The sequence below is a fragment of the Malus domestica genome, chromosome 05, assembly GCF_042453785.1.
Source record: "Malus domestica chromosome 05, GDT2T_hap1".
In the NCBI taxonomy this organism is placed as follows: Eukaryota; Viridiplantae; Streptophyta; class Magnoliopsida; order Rosales; family Rosaceae; genus Malus; species Malus domestica.
Window position 1 is genome coordinate 45,488,544 of NC_091665.1, and position 21,892 is coordinate 45,510,435.

General features: G+C 37.4%; 3 protein-coding genes and 1 non-coding gene across 5 annotated transcripts; 3 read left to right on the forward strand and 1 right to left on the reverse strand.

The window, feature by feature from the left end:
• Nucleotides 1–4,536: 4,536 nt before the first annotated feature.
• LOC103408766 (5'-adenylylsulfate reductase 3, chloroplastic-like) lies at nt 4,537–7,284 on the forward strand. Its single transcript, XM_008347595.4, has 4 exons — nt 4,537–4,784; nt 4,899–5,060; nt 5,168–5,294; nt 5,936–7,284. The coding sequence occupies exons 1-4, from the start codon at nt 4,709–4,711 to the stop codon at nt 6,966–6,968; spliced, it is 1,398 nt and encodes a 465-aa protein (XP_008345817.3). The 5' UTR covers nt 4,537–4,708; the 3' UTR covers nt 6,969–7,284.
• Nucleotides 7,285–11,680: 4,396 nt separating this feature from the next.
• Nucleotides 11,681–15,387, forward strand: LOC103429268 (glucan endo-1,3-beta-glucosidase 1-like). 2 transcript variants are annotated; one of them, XM_029103331.2, is made up of 4 exons: nt 11,681–12,246; nt 12,873–14,186; nt 15,044–15,071; nt 15,179–15,387. In XM_029103331.2, exons 1-4 carry the CDS (start codon nt 12,150–12,152, stop codon nt 15,360–15,362), a joined length of 1,623 nt encoding a protein of 540 aa, XP_028959164.2. In that variant the 5' UTR covers nt 11,681–12,149; the 3' UTR covers nt 15,363–15,387. The 2 variants fall into 2 exon arrangements, 1 of the variants encoding a protein (XP_028959164.2); XR_011580904.1 differs by having other exon boundaries at nt 11,771–12,246; nt 12,873–14,225; nt 14,312–15,071.
• Nucleotides 15,388–15,867: 480 nt separating this feature from the next.
• On the reverse strand, nt 15,868–15,940 carry TRNAF-GAA (transfer RNA phenylalanine (anticodon GAA)). The gene has a single exon. It is a non-coding gene; the product is annotated as a tRNA-Phe (tRNA).
• Nucleotides 15,941–17,016: 1,076 nt separating this feature from the next.
• LOC103429243 (L-ascorbate oxidase homolog) lies at nt 17,017–21,790 on the forward strand. Its single transcript, XM_008367389.4, has 8 exons — nt 17,017–17,470; nt 17,569–17,678; nt 19,113–19,383; nt 19,468–19,573; nt 19,707–20,052; nt 20,247–20,612; nt 20,733–20,811; nt 21,326–21,790. The coding sequence occupies exons 1-8, from the start codon at nt 17,330–17,332 to the stop codon at nt 21,536–21,538; spliced, it is 1,632 nt and encodes a 543-aa protein (XP_008365611.1). The 5' UTR covers nt 17,017–17,329; the 3' UTR covers nt 21,539–21,790.
• Nucleotides 21,791–21,892: the final 102 nt, after the last annotated feature.

Here is a 21,892-nt window from a genome sequence, read left to right on the forward strand (position 1 = left end):
GTTTAATGATATTCTTCTTTATTTGTAAGTAAGAGGTTTTAGGTTCGATTTTCGTCAAATGCGAAATTGAATCACATTATTGCTATTCCATTTTGAGGCTAAGCCTACTCCCTCTCTTTAATTTAGATAATATTATTTGTTCCAAAATAAAAATAGAAGAGTTTAATTTTTTTACATTGCACTGAAAATGTTGTAGTTGCATCAAATTTATATTTTTTTTGTTCATTTGAACGTTTAATTCTTCTTTAAATTGATGAGTTTTTTTAGTCAATTTGGTACAAATATGACTTACATGGCAACCTAATTATGAGTTACACGCTCACTACGTCATCAATTTAATAAAAATTCAAAAAATTTGTTAGAGAAAACACCTAGATTGACAGTTTTAAGACCTCGAGGTGTAATGTGAAATTATAAACTCATAGTAATAAATTCAAATTGAAAAAAAAAAATTAAAAACTCGTAGTCAAATGTGAAAATCACTCAAAATCTAAAAAGTGTAAAATTAAAGGGCAATCAATTAAAGAATAAAGAACATACCGTCAAATTAAAGGGCAAATGCATCATTTTATCATTCATTCCTACATGTCACCACACCGCCAACAAAAATAGGACATGCAAACATGGAAGAAGAATCTCCAAAACTATCATTGAATCGTTGGTTTATGCTCTCATTCTAAAGAGATTTATTAGTGTGTTCGAAATACGGAATGTACATCACGTATTATTATATATAGTAGGATCTAGATGCTCAATTTGATATTTAATCTTCTTGCAAATTGATTGCTCAAATTTATGGTGGTTGTAATTTAATTGTTCTAGGAAACAAATAAGCACTTGTGTTTTTGTGTTTGTTTGAAATTGTGCAGTGTGCCAGCCCTTGCAACTGTAGAGACTGTTGATGGACCTAACCCTAACAAAAAAAAAACCCAACCCTAGCATAGCCCTAAACCTAGCCCTAACAATAAAAAGCCCAACCCTAACCCCTAACGATAAAAAGCCCAACCCAAAAAAAAATAGGGATTATATGTGGCACGCATTGCACAACGAATTTCAACGATCCGAACCCAAATCATTTGCCTATTTAATTATCAAGGATGATCCATGAATCGAGACTTGCAAAATTTCAATTCAATCCAAAAACTTTTACCTATTTAATTATCAAAATCAAATTTCATTGTTTTTTATATAACAAAGTATTCGTTTATTTTTTTTAATCCAATTATATTACATTAAGCACTTACCACAAATTCATTTTTTAGTACTCTTGAAAAAAGATCAATAATATTCTTGCTGCAAAGCAATGTTTCCGGTGGTGCCGCGGACGAAGAAGAAGTGTTTTAATAAGAGAAACACAAAGCCAAAAACATTGATGGACCTCCCATGAATATCCTCGTCGACATCCTTATGAGCTGCAGTCGGCAGTCGACTCACTCTGTCAGTTCCGGCATGTTCCCAAGACCGCCTTAAATTTCATTGACTCCCCATTCTTTGCGCAGCTGCATATTTCACGTTGCCTTAAATCTGCTGCCTTTTGTGCTGCCCCTGTCCACGTACCTCAACTTCTTCTTCTTGCTAAGTTTGAGACTCCTAATCGCAACCGCAAGATAGGCTTGCACCCATTCAAATACACTACTGGCCACGACGAAGCTAGTGCGATTGTATTTAAACAGGCTCTTCCTAACTGGAAGATTTTCTGCGGCGGCTTTCTATGTGCATTTTGCTTTCTGCAACTTGATTGGCTTTAAAGTTAGCAAAATAACAGGTTCATGCTACTTGTTCAATGCTCTTGGCCCTTAGGGGTGAAGTTCTACAGCTCCCATGCATTGAAAATATTTCTTGCACGTACAAGATTGTCTGTGTTTCCACATTGCGCCAGGATCTGGAGGACTATGTTTACGCAAGACTGAGTCGTGTTTCCTTTTCGAATACAAACTCTTGAGTTTGTTTACTTGGGTCTGAATTGTCTGCCCTCTCCCATCTCATACTTTTCTCATTCCCTCTTATTTTTATGGTCATGGTTAAGCTACGTCAACATTTTATATTCCAATTACTTTTTATCTTATTATTTTTATAAAAAATCAATATAAAACGTTGACGTGGTTTAACCGTAATCACAGAAATAGGAGGGGATGAGAAGGGTATGGGATGGGGAGGGCAAACAATCAATGTCATGTTTACTTAGCCAACAGACTTTATCTGATAGCATTTCTATTAGGTTATTTGTTTTTCAAATGTTTGTTTGTAATTAGACTTGGTTGTATCGTGTAATCAGCTTATTGTTATATTTTTTGAAATTTGAATTGTAGTTTGTAAATAGGGTTTTCAAAACCTTGACTTTAATCTAAAGAAGTTATAGTAACGATGCTAATTCATGTATAATTTTTTTTCGCACGAGAAAGATGCATAAAATAATAATGATGTACGTAGTGTACTACTCTTTATTTAGAGTATATCTATTATATGTAAAGTCAACGGTGAGATGAACAGTGGCTTTGGTCACGGGACAAAATTTTTGGTGCCACTCCCTTTGACAAAAATAAGTGGACCAAACTGCCCCTCAGCCAAAAAAATTCAAAACCTACCCAAAATAATATATCAAATCATGCAAGGGTAAGTAGGTAATTTGGTCATTATAAAATATAATATAAATATAAATGGGAAGAGAGAAAAGAATAAAAAAATGAAAGGGAAGAGAGAAAAGAATAAACAAATGACAAAGTTGATGATGCTCAAGTGATGGAGAAGAAAAATATAATAAAAAATAAGAAAAATCATGAATGTTGTGTTTAAAACATCTTAAGAGGCGTATAACGCCGTTGATAAAAAAAGAAAATAACAAAATAAAAAAATATTGAAGCAATTCACGCATATAAATACATTTAAAATGTCTAAGGCATGCATTGCGCTGTGATTCAAAAAATACATTTTGTACGCGGTTGTTTATTAAATATTATTTCTCAAATTTTAAACACTTAAGAGGTGCGTAGTGTCAGTTAAAAAAAAAGTCTTTAGCACATGCATAATAATTTAATTTAATTAGTTGTCAAATGATCATTTTTTTAACAAACGATGTTATCTACACTAAAGGGAGGGAGTGAGTTTAGTCTCATAATTGGCTAACAATCAGTTGTTTATTAAATATTATTTTTTCTAATCTTAATGTAAATTCAATAAAATGTAAATGGAAATTAAAAGACCGCTTTTATTAATATGGATTCAGCTGCTTTGATTAGTTAAAAGATTGCTTTTATTAAATGTATTTATTATTCATTTCCATCTATATTAATAAATACATTTAAAACATGTAAATCACGCATAACATATCGTAATTCAAAAAATGTCTTATGCACGCGCGTGAGCGCGTGCATGGAGACTAGTTGAATCTTATGCACATATTGTTGTAATACAATACTATCATATTCTTAGATTTGTAAACGGGTCGAGTTCAATCCAACCCGTTAAGTTAACGGATCATCCGAACTCGACCCGTTTCATCCGTTTCACCTGTTAACACCTCTTAACAATTATTATTATTATTATTTGTATAGAGTTTATTTTTTGTTGTTAAGGCTTTACTGAAATTATTAAAACATCATCAACTAACGGGTTGACCCAAAGTGACATGTTATTTAATGGGTTCACCCATTAGCGACCCAACCGATTAAGCATCCCCCCAAATACTAATATTAACGAGTCAAATCCAAAATGCCAGGTCTACATATTCTTATTTTATACCCGACCTTACGTAATCCAATGCAGATTTTGTTATAAGCTCAACCACAAAGAATTGTATGAAAATTTGAGGGGGGGGGGGCGAAGGGACCAACATGATCCTCTCCTAATCCTTTTGATGAGTATCTTGAGGATCAGTAAATTGTACATCGTGTGATTTATTTTTGTTAAGTACTGTTTATATTTATTTTTAAATAAAAATATTTAAAATAATTTCTGATTGTACAATGTACGATAAACGAAAACGATTCATGGATTTTTATCAGATCCTCTTTGGATTACCAGGATCTCACAAAGAGGATCCGGACCCGCAAAGGAAAACCAACCTATAGTCTTATGGTCTAGAAATTAACAAACATTGTGGATTTTCAATTTTTGTTTAAGGAAAACTAATGAAAAGGGCTTGAAAACTTTGAGTTTTAATGATAAGGACAAAATAAAGGGTAAAGTGAATAGTACCAGGATTGACTTTTTAGTGTAAAAATGTGGTTTTTCGTTAAAGTGAACAGTATCGGGTGCTTTTCGTTAAAGTTCCCTTTTGTTTATGGGAAAATGTGGATTTTCATTTGGTCACTAATAATTTGGAATTTTAGAAAAAGGCCCCGAAGAATATGACAAAAAATGGACCACCAAGAGAAGGGAAAGGTTGCTCTCTCTCCTCCATGTACTTTCCCACCACCGGGCGGGGAGGAAAGGGACTCTCTCGGCCCGGGCCCACACCACGTGACGAAAGCGATGACTACATAGACCGAGCCCACGAATCGTAAGCCGTCACGTAAGCAGGTTTTATATGCGGTGGGGCTCTGGTACGGAATAAGGTCCAGGTTCAATGAACCTGAATGGCCGCCCCGTTAATAGCCCTCTTTATATAAACATATTGACATGAGCTTGCTAATCATAAACCGGGTGTTTCCGAAATCACAGAGCAAAAAACAGAGGATTTGAATTCGAATTCGGAAAATCGTTTCTGAAAATGGCCCTCGCTGTTACTACTTCTTCATCTGCTTCGATCTCTGGTCGCACCTTCACTCCCTCCTCAGAACCCAAAGGTACAAATTTTTTCCTAATTTTTTCTTTAGTTTTTTTGCTGGACTGAGAAGCTTGGAAATTTTGATTTGGGATGTGAATTAACGAGTTTGGGTTTCGGGTTTTGGAATTTGCAGCCCCGCAATTGGGTTCTATTCGGGTGTTTGATCGATCGTACGGTCAGGTTCAAAGCCAAGCCGTGACGTTTTCTCAGCGGAGGAGCTCGGTGAGGCCGGTGAATGTGCAGCGGAAGCGGAGCGAGTCCATTGTTCCTTCCGCAGCGACAACCGTTGCTCCTGGTAAAGATTGGAAATTTGTTTCACTTTTTGGAGATTTCTTTGGTTTTTTTTATTTTTATTTTTTATAAATTTTTGTGGGTTGTACTGAAAATTTGTGATTTTTGCAGAGGTGGTTGAGAAAGTAGAGGTGGAGGACTATGCACAATTGGCTAAAGAGCTCGAGAATGCTTCCCCTCTTGAGATTATGGACAAGGCGCTTGAGAAATTCGGCAACGATATCGCCATTGCTTTCAGGTAGTCCAACCTCTGCAGTACATTTTCTAACTTAATTTTGATGAATGTTAGTGAAATGTATAGCTAAAAGCCGAATGTGCAACGTTTTTTTGGGTTAATTGTCATTTGGCAACATCGGATTAAACATGAATGTATTGTATGACTGTATGCTATGAGAATATATTGTATAGTTTTATGGTGATGAGGGAATTATGCATTGAGGGTGGAAATTGTTTGAAGATAAAATATATATTGTCAATTAAAATGCCTCCTAAGAATTATTGTGTCAAAAAATTAAATGAATGCTTGTGGGATGTCGTCGTTGTATAGATGATTAAGGATCTCATCAAATGTGGGCGTACTCCATCTAGAATGCAGTGGCAATACGGATAAAAGACGGAATTTTGCTGATAGTAAACTACATTTGGGGATTTGATGTCAGCAGGCCGGCTGCTATATTCTTGTCTCATCACTTTGCCTCAAATGGTGTTTGTGTGTTTCTAATATGTTAACGAAAACTAAGGTTTTACGATGAATTGATCTGATTGCCAGGAGTTTTGTATAGTTTATGCATTCTGATTATTGCTTGAGGCGCCAAATGAAATGGATTTGATTGTTAGCCATTTTGTTCTTGTTAATAACGAAAAACTCGGTTTTTGCAGCGGAGCGGAGGATGTTGCTTTGATTGAGTATGCGCATTTAACCGGTAGACCCTATAGGGTTTTCAGCTTGGATACCGGAAGGCTGAACCCCGAAACATATCAGTTCTTTGACACAGTCGAGAAGCACTATGGTATCCACATTGAATACATGTTTCCGGATGCTGTTGAAGTTCAGGCATTAGTAAGGACCAAAGGGCTGTTCTCTTTCTATGAGGATGGGCATCAGGAGTGCTGCCGCGTGAGGAAGGTGAGACCCCTGAGGAGGGCTCTCAAGGGGCTGCGTGCCTGGATCACCGGACAAAGGAAAGATCAATCTCCGGGGACAAGATCTGAAATTCCGGTTGTCCAGGTCGACCCTGTTTTCGAGGGACTGGATGGTGGTGCTGGCAGCTTGGTGAAGTGGAACCCGGTGGCAAATGTCGCGGGTCATGACATATGGAACTTTCTGCGTGCCATGAATGTACCTGTGAATTCACTGCACTCGAAAGGGTACATCTCAATTGGTTGCGAGCCATGCACAAGGTCAGTCCTACCGGGGCAACATGAGAGAGAAGGAAGGTGGTGGTGGGAGGACGCCAAGGCTAAGGAATGCGGTCTTCACAAGGGCAATATTAAACAGGAAGGAGGAGACCAAAATGGCATGGCTGCAGAGTCAAATAGTGCTGCCACGGAAACTGATATATTCACTTCCCAGAATCTAGTCACCTTAACCCGAACTGGAATAGAAAATTTGGCAAAGCTTGAGGACCGGAAAGAACCATGGATTGTAGTGCTCTATGCACCGTGGTGCCCGTTTTGCCAGGCAATGGAAGCATCATTCGTTGAGTTGGCTGACAAGTTGGCGGGGAGCAGCGTGAAAGTGGGGAAGTTCAGAGCAGATGGAGAGCAAAAGGAGTTTGCCCAGAAAGAACTGCAGCTCACAAGCTTCCCCACAATACTCTTCTTCCCCAAACACTCTTCTCAGCCGATCAAGTACCCAACGGAGAAGAGGGACGTCGATTCATTGATGGCGTTCGTCAATGCCCTTCGGTAACCAACTGAAGTTTTGAAACGTTTGTAGAAAGTAATCCCGGTGCCATTCATCTCCATACCTAAATGGTGAAGTCAACATTCGTTGGCGAACCATCGCGGATGAATGCTATCGATTCTTCTTCGTTGAATCTGTGTTTTAGAAATATCTCTGTTTCTCAAAAGAATGTCACAACGCCTTTGGCATAGTTTATTGTCAATTTAGTCAGTTCTTTTTTGGGACAAGAAGATAGGGCTCTTGTAATTTTCCTTTTGGTCTCCAGTGAGTGATTTATGATTTTGGAAATGGATAAAAGTTATGCTTTCTTGTGGCATTGACATTTTTGCTGCGGCATTGTTCTTGGTAAAAGTTTATTAACTTTGTGCTCTGCCAAACTAGTTTACTCTTGAAAATGGCAGTTGGGAGGTTTTCCCCATTTTGGCTAGGGCTCAAAGGTTGGGCTCAAAGGTTGGTGAGGCTTTCCAGAACTATCGCTAGTCTTGGTGCCAAGATCAGCCAATATGGCAGCGGATGTTCTTACGTCAGTTGGTCTTACAGAGATGTGTGATTTTGTGTGGGTTGACAGACCCTCATCTTCGTTAGTTCATGTTTTATGTAATGATGGTTTTCCTTGTCTTCATTAGCTTGGTGTGGTGGGTTTGGGGTGACACTTTAACTTAGTTCAAGTGTCTGTGGCTTGTATCCCCGCTCATTGCTTTGCTCTGGTTTAGTTTTCGTGGTGTTTGCCTCTGTGTAGGCTTTCTTGCTCCTGTTTGGTTTCTTTGCCCTGGAACATGTTTTCCTAGTTCTCAAAAAAAAAAAAAAAAAAAAAAACCAGTTAAATGATAAATAGCTGAATATATTTACATTCAAGCAATTGCAAAACTACTAAAGTTCAAACAAAGTTCCACGTCAAAATGTCTTATGGCATTATTATGACCTGAAAAAACCTGAAAAGGTAAATTGTTCATGTAATTCAACATAAACATTTTGGTGTTTAAAGTCATTACATTGAATCGTTCAACCTTTTTTTTTTTATTTTTTTTTTTTAGACACTAACTCTTTAAAGGTTTAGGAGGCATTTGAGTTTGTTAACAGGCTTGAGAAGTCTAGACCTTAGATCTTGTGAAGTGAAACAGATGGATGAGAAGCCATTCAAGATTCAACCTTGTGAGTTGAAAGCTTGAGATTCCCTAGGAATTTGTTATTGTGGTTATGAATTAAGAGTAAGAGGCGATGCTTGAATTCGAATTGGCCAACTCTACATTACAAAAACATAAAAAATATAAATTATATTAATATAAACTTTAAAATGCATACAAAAGTGGCAAAACAAATTTAAAATAACCAATTACACCCCACCACCTAATTGGCTATTAAATTAAATATTTTTTATATTATGCTGTTCGATTAAGTTCTAGATATAAGAAGCCAAACCAAACCGTTTTTTTTTTTTTTTCAACTTGCAGTTAGGTTTCAAACTGAAATTGTTTCAAAACCACAAAAACCGAATCGTTCGATATGATCCGATTTGTTCTGTGTTTCGTTTTCAATTTTTTATTTCAAGTGTCCACCCCGAACCTTATATGAGCTTTTGTAAGGTATTTCTATGCTAATATTGAATCTCTCGCTAGTTGGTGATCCCTAGTCCAAACACAATAAAAAGAACAGTCCATCAATAAGATTGAACAGTAGATAAGACATTTCAAGCATATGGAAGACACATGCAACTCCTAGTCCTAGTTAAGGAATGAGATCTAATCAACGACATAGTTATTGTTGTAAATCCAAACTAACAGGATGTAAGTAAATATTTGTTGTACTTCCAAATTCTTAGGATCCCCTTTCCAAATTGCTGTCTGAGAATCTCCACCCTTTCTTTCCATGTTTCTTTAACCCACCAAAAACACCTTTCCTCTACCCACCCCTTTTTCATGATTATATTCAGAGGGCGTAGCTTTCTCCATGTTACCGTTAAGAAAACATGGAATTTATATATGTTATTGGTGAACAACATTTACATAAACATAATTACATTCTTTTGCAGTTTGAAACTTAACCTTTTACCTTTAAAGTTCTCTTTTCGATAAATAATGCTTAAAGGCAATGCTGGTGAAAAAAATTTGAGTGTAACCGGATATATCTATCATCTCTTACCGCACTCATGCGAAGAGAGAAGAGAGGGGGCATCTTTCCGGTTACATATAAACGAGGAATGCATGCATATAGTTGCATAGTGATTAGTGTTTGGTGAGGAATATAATTATAAGGGTAAATTACATAGTAGCCCCTCAGGTTTGAGCTCTATTGCAATCTCATACAACATCTTTAAAACATTTCACTTTCATACCTCAAGTACTATTTTATTTCAATTTCATACAACCGTTAGATTTTCCATCCATGGATCTGTTAAATGTTGACGTGGCTGCCACATATATGACACATGGTTGCCAAATATCTGCCACGTGGCAAATAAAATAATTTTTTAATTAAAAAAAAAAAAACATATTTGTCACTTTTTTTTTTCTCTCTTTCTTCTTCTTCTTCTTCTGGGTTCGGACTTTTTTTTTTTTTCTTCTTCTTCTTCTCCCTCCTCCTCCTCTTTCTTCTTCTCTTCTTCTTCTTCCTCCTTCTTCTGGGTTCGGTCCCTTTTCTTCTTCTTCTTCTTCTTCTTCTTCTTCTTCTTCTTCTTCTTCTTCTTCTTCTTCTTCTTCTTCTTCTTCTTCTTCTTCTTCTTCTTCTTCTTCTTCTTCTTCTTCTTCTTCTTCTTCTTCTTCTTCTTCTTCTTCTTCTTCTTCTTCTTCTTCTTCTTCTTCTTCTTCTTCTTCTTCTTCTTCTTCTTCTTCTTCTTCTTCTTCTTCTCCCTCCTCCTCCTCTTTCTTCTTCTCTTCTTCTTCTTCCTCCTTCTTCTTCTGGGTTCGGTCCTTTTTTTTTTTTTTTCTCTTTCTTCTTCTTCTTCTCTTTCTTCTTCTTCTTCTTCTTCTTCTTCTTCTTCTTCGGACCTTTTTTTTTTTTTTTTTCTTCTTCTTCTTCTTCTTCTTCTCCCTCCTCCTCCTCTTTCTTCTTCTCTTCTTCTTCTTCCTCCTTCTTCTTCTGGGTTCGGTCCTTTTTTTTTTTTTTCTCTTTCTTCTTCTTCTTCTCTTTCTTTTTCTTCTTCTTCTGGGTTCGGACTTTTTTTTTTTCTTCTTCTCCCTCCTCCTCCTCTTTCTTCTTCTCTTCTTCTTCTTCCTCCTCCTCCTCCTCCTCTTTCTTCTTCTCTTCTTCTTCTTCCTCCTCCTCCTCCTCCTCTTTCTTCTTCTTCCTCCTTCTTCTGGGTTCGGACCCCTTTCTTTTTTTTTTTTTTTTTTTTCTTCTTCTTCTCTTTCTCTTTCTCTTTCTTCTTCTTATGGGTTCGGACCTTTATTTTTCTTTTTTTTTTCTTCCAATTTCAGGTTTAAAAAAAAATATATATATTTTATTTGCCACGTGGCAGACATTTGGCAGTCACGTGTCATATATGTGGCAACCACGTCAGCATTTAACAGATCCATGGATGGAAAATCTAACGGTTGTATGAAATTGAAATAAAATAGTACTTGAGGTATGAAAGTGAAATGTTTTAAAAATGTTGTATGAGATTGCAATAAAGCTCAAACCTAAGAGGCTACTATGTAATTTACCCTAATTATAAACAAAAATGCAGAAACCTGTGGGATTGAGAGTCTTGTTTTATCAAACTAATTTGATAGTGTGCAAAACAAGAGAAGGCATTTGTATTTGGTGACCCACCCTCACGGCCTCACCCTGTAAGCTGTCGTTCTACTACTGTTCTCGTGACCCACTGCTGCAGTACTGTAGATACCGTGTAATTTATTGGTCTGTGCTTTGTTTGCTACCCAAGAAAACCCTGCGGGTGCTCGTCCTTCGAAAGACATTTTTGGCTGGCAATGTCTTTTCCCTTTTCTCCACTGTCATGTAAAAAATTTAAAATGTACAACAGTCAGTGATTTGTTTGAAATACCACGACAACAACAAAATATTGTATATTTTAATGCTTTAACACTATTCTTAACAGTAACATTGTTATTGAGAGAAATTTGCATGAAATCGTGAATTTAAAATGAAAATATTTCAAGCAATCACATGATGTTATATATGTGAGTAAAGTAAAACATGTGAAAATTGAGTGATGAACTTAAAATACTACCACATTTATGTTTCAATTACATTTACGTTCTAATTGCATGTAAATTCATAACATTATGTTTGGACGAAGAAATTTAAGATTACTAAGGAATTTTAAAATAATGAGATTTTATTTTCTAGAATTTGTGAATTTTCTTGTTTAGTTAACAAAAAAAAAATAATGGAATTGAATACAAAATTTATTATTTTTAAAATCTTAATTATAGAAATTAGGAAATGACACATATTTATATAGAATTTAAACTAAGGAATTAGATATCCCAAATTCCAAGTTTTTTTTCATGCGGAAATTTTAAATTTCTATATTTATGAATCAAAATAAAAAAATTGATGTATGTTAATTTATAAATTCTGACTTTAATTTAAATTCCAAATTTATTTTCTCATTCCAAACATAGTGTAAAGAAATTTGAAGTCAAAAATGTGAACCACACACTTGAGAGAAAAGCAGGAAGCCAGCCTGTAATGCAAGAAAGTTAGAAACATCTTCTCAAGGGTGCAGAAGTAAGCCACATTATATATATATATATATATATATATTTTTTTTTTTTAACTTTATGGTCCTTTTATTTATTTATGTATTAATTTTTTTGGCCAATTATTCATTTAATATAAGTCCCAACATTCGACTGGCAAGTGGCAAACCAACAGTACCACCAGCTCCAGAAAGTGCTTTAAATTTCCAAGTATTTCCCTTTCTTCAATCAATACTATTTGCCTTTGGGGGGCAACCCAACCAGAAGGCAAGAGAATCAAAGAAAGTGCACCAAACCCTCTTAGAAAACAAGGCCATTTTGGTAAATTAATTGAAGCAGCTCCCTTATTTTCCTTGCAAAGATCCAGTAAACCCTCAGAACAACTCACTGACTCACTCTCTCATGAAAGTTAGATCTCTTTGGGTCAACAACCAAAAACCCAGAGAAAAAAAGAGATTAAATTAAATAAAACCAACAGCAGAAAAAGAAGAAGTCTTTTGGAAGATAATGCAAGGATCTGTAGCTGCTGAACCAGAAACAGAGGATGAGGAAGCAGCAAAGCTCAAGCTCCTCTCCAATGGCGGTCACTAAGTTTCTCTCACTCTCAACCCTCCTCTTCTTCTTCGTCTTTGCATCCAAAGGTAAGTAACTTTCTTCACCCAATCCTAATATTTTCTTGCTGGGTTTTCTGCACTTAAAGTTTTAACCCCAAAATAATTCAAAAATCACAGAAACCAAGTAACCTTTTCTACCAATTCTAACATTTTCTTGCTGGGTTTTCTCCGTTATTTCAAAAAAAAAAAAAAAAAAAAAAATCTAGAAAGCAAGAAACTTTTTTCACCAATTCTAACATTTGCTTACTGGGTTTTCTTCATTTCAAAGTTTAAACCCAACAGTTTCCAAAAATCGAGGAAGGAAGCAACTTCTCTCGCCAATTCTACCATTTTGCTTGCTGGGTTTTCTTCATCTTGAAATTTAAACCCAGCAGTACTTCCAAAATTTAATGAAAGCAAGCAACTTTCTCGGCCAATTGGCCCAATTCTACCATTTTGCTTGCTGGGTTTTCTTCATCTTGAAGTTTAAACCCAGCAGTACTTCCAAACTTTAATGAAAGCAAGCAACTTTCTCGGCCAATTCTCACATTTTTCTTGATGGGTTTTCTTCATCTTAAAGTTTAAACCCAGCAGTACTTCCAAACTTTAATGAAAGCAAGCAACTTTCTCGGTCAATTCTCACATTTTTCTTGCTGGGTTTTCTTCACTTTCAGCCACATCTTCTCCACCGACATTCAAAACCACCAAGCTGCAAAATCAGGACCAAGAAAAAGAGCCGTTCGTCGGAGTGAACATTGGCACCGACGTTTCGAATCTTCTGTCTCCGTCGGACCTCGTTTCGTTTCTGCAACTCCAGCAGATCAACCACGTCCGCCTCTACGATGCCGATCCGGACATCCTCAAAGCCCTGTCCAAAACCAAGATCCGGGTCGTCATCAGCGTCCCCAACAACCAGCTCCTCGCCATCGGCTCTTCCAACACCACCGCCGCTTCCTGGGTCGGCCGAAACGTCGTCGCTTACTACCCCCAAACCCTCATCACTGGCATTGCGGTCGGCGACGAGGTGTTAACCACCGTGCCTTCTTCAGCTCCTCTGCTTCTTCCGGCAATTCAGTCGCTTTACAGTGCTTTAGTGGCTGCAAATTTACACACCCATGTGAAAATTTCGACCCCTCACGCCGCTTCGATAATTCTCGATCCGTTTCCGCCGTCACAGGCGTTCTTCAACCAAAGCTTAACCCAAATTGTTCTCCCATTGCTTCAGTTCTTGTCGAAAACCGGGTCGCCGCTGATGATGAATCTCTATCCTTACTATGTGTTTATGCAGAACAAAGGTGTGGTGCCTCTTGACAATGCGCTTTTCAAGCCTCTTACGCCGTCGAAAGAGATGGTGGATCCCAATACTTTGCTACATTATACTAATGTGCTGGATGCCATGATTGATGCTGCTTATTTTTCCATGAAAAACCTTAATATTACTGATGTGACGGTTCTTGTTTCGGAGAGCGGATGGCCTTCGAAGGGGGATTCTAAAGAGCCTTATGCTACTATCGACAATGCAGATACATACAATTCAAATCTTATCAAGCATGTTTTGGATCGTAGTGGAACCCCTTTGCACCCTGAGATTACTTCAGATGTGTACATTTATGAATTGTTCAATGAGGATTTGAGGTCTCCGCCAGTGTCCGAGGCCAATTGGGGCCTGTTTTATGGGAATTCGAGTGCGGTGTATTTGCTTCACGTATCAGGGAGTGGGTCTTTTTTGGCTAATGACACAACAAACCAGACATACTGCATTGCCATGGATGGGATGGATGGAAAGAGTTTGCAGGCTGCATTGGATTGGGCATGTGGACCTGGGCGGGCAAATTGCTCGGAGATTCAGCCGGGGGAGGATTGTTACTCTCCGAATAATGTGAAAAGCCATGCTTCATATGCATTTGATAGCTATTACCAGAAGCAAGGGAGGGCTGCCGGGTCTTGTGACTTCAATGGCGTAGCCACCATTACCACCACTGACCCAAGTAAGTTCATCTACCTCTGCATTATCCGATTATCGTTGGGTTTTTATTCCTTAGCCGAAGCTCGAACAAACAACTTGACTTGCTTAATCAAGGGAGTTTGCAAGCTGAGGCAAAATGGCCGATAGCTTGTTCGGATTTCTAATTTTTGTCTTTCCATTCAATGATTCTGAGGGCCGAGTTCTCTCTAGAGTTTGTAGTGTAGCTTAGCTGCCGATTTAGATATTTGAGACCTTGATTAGAAGTAATGTGAGACTCGATTTGGTTAAATCACAACGGAATAATACTTTAAAGCATAACCTAGCAGACTAGGGAAGTAAGTTCGAATTTCCCTCTTTGTAGTTTAGATTAGACTAGAATACACTTTCTCTGCAAAAATGCTTAGATTCTATTGCCTAATTTTGAGGAACATGACCCTTGAGCGAAATAATTCCCACACACCTGTAAGAGTGGTGTGCGGAAATCATTTCCTACTCTTAATAGTCACAAGTTTGAATGTTGGTGACTTGTGAGATGGTGAGTGATGTCCACCTTTGAGGGGGAAAGGAGCGTAATAATTTGCATTTCTTACATGGAAGGGAGGTGGAAACGCTGATTTTCCTTTAGATATTGGTCCTGGGCACAACACTTGAAAAGATTCGGAGGCCAGGGCTAAGATTGCCTTCAGAAAGATGTCTCTCTGTTTTTGTATTCTTGCGAGCAAGATTGCACTAATAATATGTACGATCTTTTGAAAAGTTTGCCTTGGCCCTAATGGGGCTCCACTCTTTTTGTATACTTTTCTGTTGGTTCTATACTGCAGATATGAATAATAACTTCGTTTTCTTTTCGTTTTTTCTTTGTTCGTGGGAACATCGCAGGTCACGGGAGCTGTATATTTCCCGGAAGGTAAGTCTTGAGAAGCTTTCTTTTGTTGCTACATACTGTAAATTGGTTCATTTAGCATGCTAGTTCCTTCAATGTTCTTAGCAATGGATGTTTTATTTTGAGTGCAGTAAGAAGGTGAGCAACAAGACGAGGCAGACGGTGAACTCGACACATTCCAGTAGCGGAGTAGACAGATTAAGATTTGTTGCCTTCGGCAGCAGCAGAATAAGTGCCATCAGCGAGAAGTTATCCGTATTTTTTGTTGTAATCTTCTACAGTTTGTTATTCTTTCCTTTTGTGACTCCATGCTGAGGTTGAAATAAAATCATTTTTTTTTTCTGGAATTTTTTTTCTAATCAGTAGTTGGTAATCTGCTGTTGGTAGGTAAATCAATTCATTGAGTTGTTAATGAGTAACCGTTATGACCCATTTAGTTTGATTTAACCGTAATATGGTGTTGAGATTGATATTGGTAATGATGGTGTATTGAGAAAATCAAACAATGGGTCTTAATGGTTAACTATTAACAATCAATGAATTGATTTGCCATCTCTAACTGCTGGTGATATTTTTGTTAGATGGATATATAGATTGAGGAAAACTACCATTTCAAAAAGGGAGGAATGATGAGTGATTGATGTAAATCAACAAGATGTGGGTCATGTTAATGGTCACAGTAGTGTGCTTGTTCTTTTGCATTCGAGTTTGAATCTCGCTTTTCATAAACCATAATAGTTTTATTAATTTTGCATTGTTAAAAAAAATATATATATGAATCACCAAATAGAAAACAAACTTAAAAAAACAAAAATAAGAGTGCGGTGAAGGTGGATCGAACACCTGACCTTCAGATCTTCAGTCTGACGCTCTCCCAACTGAGCTATCCCCGCACATGTATTTGATCTGAGTTTAAATGATATTACTTGTACATCACTCAATCAAAATGCAAGTGTAAACTTTAGTGTCCTTCCCATATAAACGACATTTGTGTTTGCGTCGCTTGACATTCCCCGTGTAGGAGTCCAGCACTAAAACAGAGGGAATCTATATAAATCATAGAACCATAACAAATACAATGCTCTCCAAAGTTCCATGATTTTTTTCAGCTTTTGCGTCATCGATTTACCTTCTGGTGATTTCATTTGACTTAACATCTAAAAGAGATGCAAATTAAACACCCTTGAGGCTTCAAAATTGTAAGCTTGACCAGCTCACTGTCCATTGCACATCCCATATATCATGGCACATAGCCAACGCTTATCCGCTTTCCTTCCGACAATTTCAATATGCATGGGAACATGAACTTTCATGGGGACCTTGGTTTCTCAATTTCAGTTTCATCTTTGCCATGGCAGAAGGAAAGATTTATTTCTTCACCCTTTCTTCTTACTCTTTATATCTTATAAGTTTGTAACACAGAAAATGGTTACAGGAATATCATTTTCTAGATCATGGTTGAAGAACACCAAATTCTACGTAGTTGAAGGCTTCAAGTTGAAGCATTACAAAGGAATGTGAAAGTGCCCATAATGTTAACGATAGTGTAGTCGTGTAGACGTGAGTTAAGTCAGTTGATTAGAGAATGCATTCTAACACTCAAATCTGATTTTTCTCACTCGTCAATTAAAATAGTTTAGTACAATGCTGCAGACAAGAAAAAGTATTAACAGTAGAGCACATCCATGGAAACGAGTGGGCAATATTTTTATCTCCAATGTATTTAGTTTTTTAACAATATTACAAACAAAATTTCTTCAAAGTTTCAATCTCTCCACTTGCACGTCGGAATAAAATTTTGAATGTGACAGCTACACTGTCTAGCGTACTATCAATCGGCTCAATTTATAACATGAATATGCAGATCAATGTCATGGTGTCACCTCACAAAAAATTCAACCGTGTGACAGGTAGGGCTCACTCGAAATTCAACTGTCCATGATTGGCGCATCAAGAACTCAGCATTCACATGCACCACTTCATCTCACGCACTGGACCGAAAACCGTACTGACAGCTCACAAGAAGCCAGCTTCTACTGTTCTCTACTTGCTTACAAAAACAGAACTAAAAAGCTTTGCTCTCAGAAGCACTGCCCACAGAAGCACCACATCCACATTGGTTAAGATAGAAAGAGATTGTTTGAGAAAGATTCACAGTTAGATTTGGTGAAGAGAGAGAGAAATCCATTTGCTTTCCATTTCCACTTTGAACACACTCTCTCTAGATCTACATTATAAGTTAAAACACGATCTTTCAACAAGTTTTGGTTTTACGGAGAAAAATGAGAGACTGCAAGCTTCTTTCTTTTGCCATTTTTGGAGTTCTTTTTCTTGTTAATGGCGTTATTGGCGAAGACCCGTATAGATTTTTCACTTGGAAAGTCACTTATGGCGACATTTACCCTCTTGGTGTTAAGCAACGGGTACATTTTCTGCTTTTTCCAACAGTTCTTTTACTAAATGAGGCAGAAAAGCCACTATCTTTATTAAGTGCTTTTTTAATAGAAAAGTGCTTCTGCAGGGGATCTTGATCAATGGGCAATTTCCAGGGCCTCAGATCGATGCTGTTACAAACGATAACTTGGTCATTAGCGTCTTCAACTACCTGAGGGAACCATTCCTCATTTCTTGGTAAATATACTCTATTTCTGTTATCTTATCGCCCTAATTTCTGTTTGTTTCCTGAGAAAACTCGTGTTTGAAAAAGCATGTAATTCCAAAATGCTTATTTTCATTTTGTTTCCCTCCACTTTCTCAGCTACCAAACAGAGTACCAAGAAAACGTTTTTATGTAAAAAATTAGAAAGCTTTTTGCCCAGATCTATGGCTTCAAACTTTCTTATCAGACTATTCTTCCCGCTAATTATTTCCTAATGACTAATATCTCCTTGCATACATGCAAATAAGTAGAAATCTCGCGTCCATTCAAGCATGTGACGATGGGGTCATTTTAGCAAGTTTGCCAATAAAAGAGTTTTTGTACACTAAAAAAAAACTGTAAAAAATAATTAAATTAAGTATCATTTTGTCGGTTTGGTTTTGTTTAAGTTATGGCACAGAAATTCATTGAGGAACTGACTTTGTTTAGGAATGAGGATATCCTCCTTGTGAGGATTACGAGAATTCTTAAATTGTGTCTGTTCATCATGTAATGTGCGACTAAAAATCATTTTAAATATTTTTATTTAAAATTAAACATAAACAGCATATAAGAAAAACTAACCGCACGATATACGATTTGAAGATCTCTGAGATCCTCGCAACGAGGATCCAGAGAGGATTCTCATTCTTTGTTTTTTTATTTTTTATTTTTGGAAACTTCTTATTCTTTGTTTAGAATTTTGTTTAATATTTAAATCTCGGTTATCAAATTAAATCGCGTCTTAATCTCTCAACAGTCTAAGATGTGAATTAAGCCCATTAGTAATATTAGTATTATTTTATCGTAAATTAAAATAGTTTAAAATATAATATATGTAATATTCGTTAATAGTTTATTGCATGACTACACTACTGCATGAAATTAATTTAAATGTTCTGTTTGAGGCAATTGGCCTCGTGTGGTGAAATATGGTCCTTCACATGCTTTAGGTTAGATCTATCCCTTTCGAGGATCACACCTATATTTAGATAGTGTATATCCTTTCCAATGTTACTTTCTTACACTCGAGTTTGATTCTTCTTTCTGTAAATGTCCTTATGCTCGAGTTTAAACCTTAGTTCTATAAATTAGAATAGTCTGTAGTATTACCTTGTAAAAAATAATGTATGGTACCAGACTACGATTATATGGTATAATCCCTTGCCGTGCTATGATACAAGTGAAAACAAAGTGATGTCCATGAATATTACTCATATAATATAATAAAAGGAGATTAATTATAACACGTGATCGTGTTTCAATACCACACTAAAACTAACAGAACTTTTTTGGATGGTAAACTCTTTTTAAACTTAAAAATGTCAAAATTTCATCTATGATCAAGTGATGCATTTAAATTGTAACCGTTGAACTGCCGCAGTTTAGTTTCAATCTGGCTCTCGTGTCCTGTGATTCTTCTGTAGGGATGGCATACAGCAGAGAAGGAACTCATGGCAGGACGGAAATTTTGGAACAAACTGTCCAATCCCGCCGGGGAGGAACTTTACTTACAATATCCAAGTCAAGGATCAGATTGGTAGCTTTTTCTACTTTCCCTCCCTCAAGTTCCACAAAGCCGCTGGAGGTTTTGGTGGCATCAGAATCTGGAGCCGTCCTAAGATTCCCGTTCCTTTCCCTAATCCTGCCGGAGACTTCACCGTGCTGGCCGGGGACTGGTTCAAGACTAATCATTATGTAATTAACCTACTAAACTTCTATATTTTCGTCACATAAAATGTTGAAATTTATACTTTGAATTTTCTGTTTTGGAAATGCAAGATACTGAGACGGGGCTACTTGGATAGAGGCCGAGCTCTTCCCAACCCTGACGGGATTCTCATCAACGGTCGTGGATGGAATGGATATACATTCACCGTTGATCAAGGTATCCTCGAATGAACTTCTCTTCTTTGCTAACGCTAATTAGGCTAGTTGACCAAGACAGTAATGTAACCGCCTCTTTGTGCTTACGAATGAAGGCAAATTTCACCTCATTGTTTGAACAATTTGTTTTGCAGGCAAGACATATAGGTTTAGGATATCAAACGTGGGGCTTACGGCATCCATTAATTTCAGAATTCAAGGACACAAAATGAAACTTGTTGAGGTGGAAGGATCTCATACACTGCAGAACATGTATGACTCCCTTGACATCCATCTCGGACAGTCCTTATCCGTCTTGGTCACGGCTAATCAGCCTGTCCAGGACTACTACGTCGTTGTGTCTTCACGCTTCACCCGCCGGGTACTCACCACAACAGCCGTTCTTCACTATAGCAATTCGCGCAAGGGAGTTTCGGGTCCTATCCCTTGGGGTCCTACCACACAGATTGCTTGGTCTGTAAGCCAAGCGAGATCTATAAGGTACATATGGATTCTTACTAAATTGTCTTTTCCAAGCTAATCCTGCATTTTTGCATGTGTTTTAACTTTCCTTCGTGATAGTGATTAGTTTGGGATACCGACAAATATTCGTATTGTTACGGATTTTCATTGGATAAGAGAAGCAGTGTATACTTTCTAACATTGATCATTTTCGTGCTCTTTCGATTGAACAGATGGAATTTGACAGCGAGCGGGCCAAGGCCTAATCCGCAAGGCTCCTACCACTATGGATTGATCAAGCCAGCCAGGACAATCATGCTTGGAAACTCTGCTCCTTGGATCAACGGCAAGCAGAGATATGCTGTCAACAGTGTCTCATATGTTCAACCGGACACTCCTTTAAAACTTGCTGACCACTTCAACATTCAGGGAGTTTTCAGTGTTGGAAGCATTCCGACCAACCCCACAGGCGGAAGCGGCTACCTCCAGACTTCAGTCATGCACGCTAACTTCCGAGAATACGTCGAGATTGTGTTCCAAAATTGGGAAGACACAGTGCAGTCATGGCACATTGATGGCCATTCATTCTTTGTCATGGGGTGAGATCATGCGTATAGCTTGAATTTTCTTGAATTTCCTTATTTTCATGACTAGGCTTGAATTATTTGTTGGGGTTTTAATCATTTAACTAATTTTGAGAATGGTGGGAGAATCTGCAGGATGGAAGGAGGACAATGGACACCTGCAAGTAGAGCTCGTTACAATTTCAGAGACACAGTTGCACGTTCCACAACTCAGGTATGAGAAATATTGGAAATTGCATGATACGTGAATATCGTGACTTGGTGTTGCAAGTTCACATGTTATAATTTGGGTGCACAACAGAGTTTTTATACTTTAAGATATAGTGTGAATTAACATGTCATGCACTTGTTATAACCTGAGTAGATTGATTATATCATAAGTTAATACTAATGTTTACTTACCAAGATGGGAGTGAGAAGAAGGGTAATCATTTCAATTCCTGACTTTTCCAACGCTTACTAATACTTAACGAATAAAAACTTATGCGATTCCCACCTTAAAATCACTAATCAAACACTCCCAAAATCAGGAATAAGATCAAGTAGGGGAAATAGTTGATCCAATTCTTATTCTTTTGTCCTTTAATCCGAATTTCCCAATTCTCCACTTTTTTTATTTTCCGATTCCCTATTTTTCTTATAAGTAAACATGCCATAATTGGTTTCATATATGTGATCCACTGGAAACATTGTTGGGTTTGTCTGACATATTGGGATTTCGGATGCAGGTGTATCCTAGGGCATGGACTGCAATCTACATAGCATTGGACAATGTGGGAATGTGGAACGTCAGGTCTCAAAATTGGGAGAGGCAGTACTTGGGGCAGCAGTTCTATCTGAGAGTGTATTCTCCTGCACATTCATGGAGAGATGAATACCCAATTCCAAGAAATGCCCTTCTTTGTGGAAGGGCGAGAGGCCGTCACACTAGGCCTCTCTGAAAATCTGAATATAATTTATCGAAAACTGGTCGCCTTTTGGTCACGAGAGGGTGACATAGTTTTATGTTAATTAGGCGAGGACTAAGCATATTGTTGCGAGTTGTAACAATTCATTTTACTAGGAGCTCCTCTTGAGCTTCCCAGAATTTTTCTTCTTTTTGTTCCATAATTAGCATTACTGGATGGGTTATTTATTTCAATAACCTAGAGTAATGAAGCTATATAATAAAAGGTTCGACCCCAAGTTAACAAGGCTCTCGGCTTTGCGAGAGTAATAAAGTTATATATAACAAAAGGGCGACACCAAGCCAACAAAGCTCTCTATTTTGTAAGAGTCGGAGATGGAACCTCTAG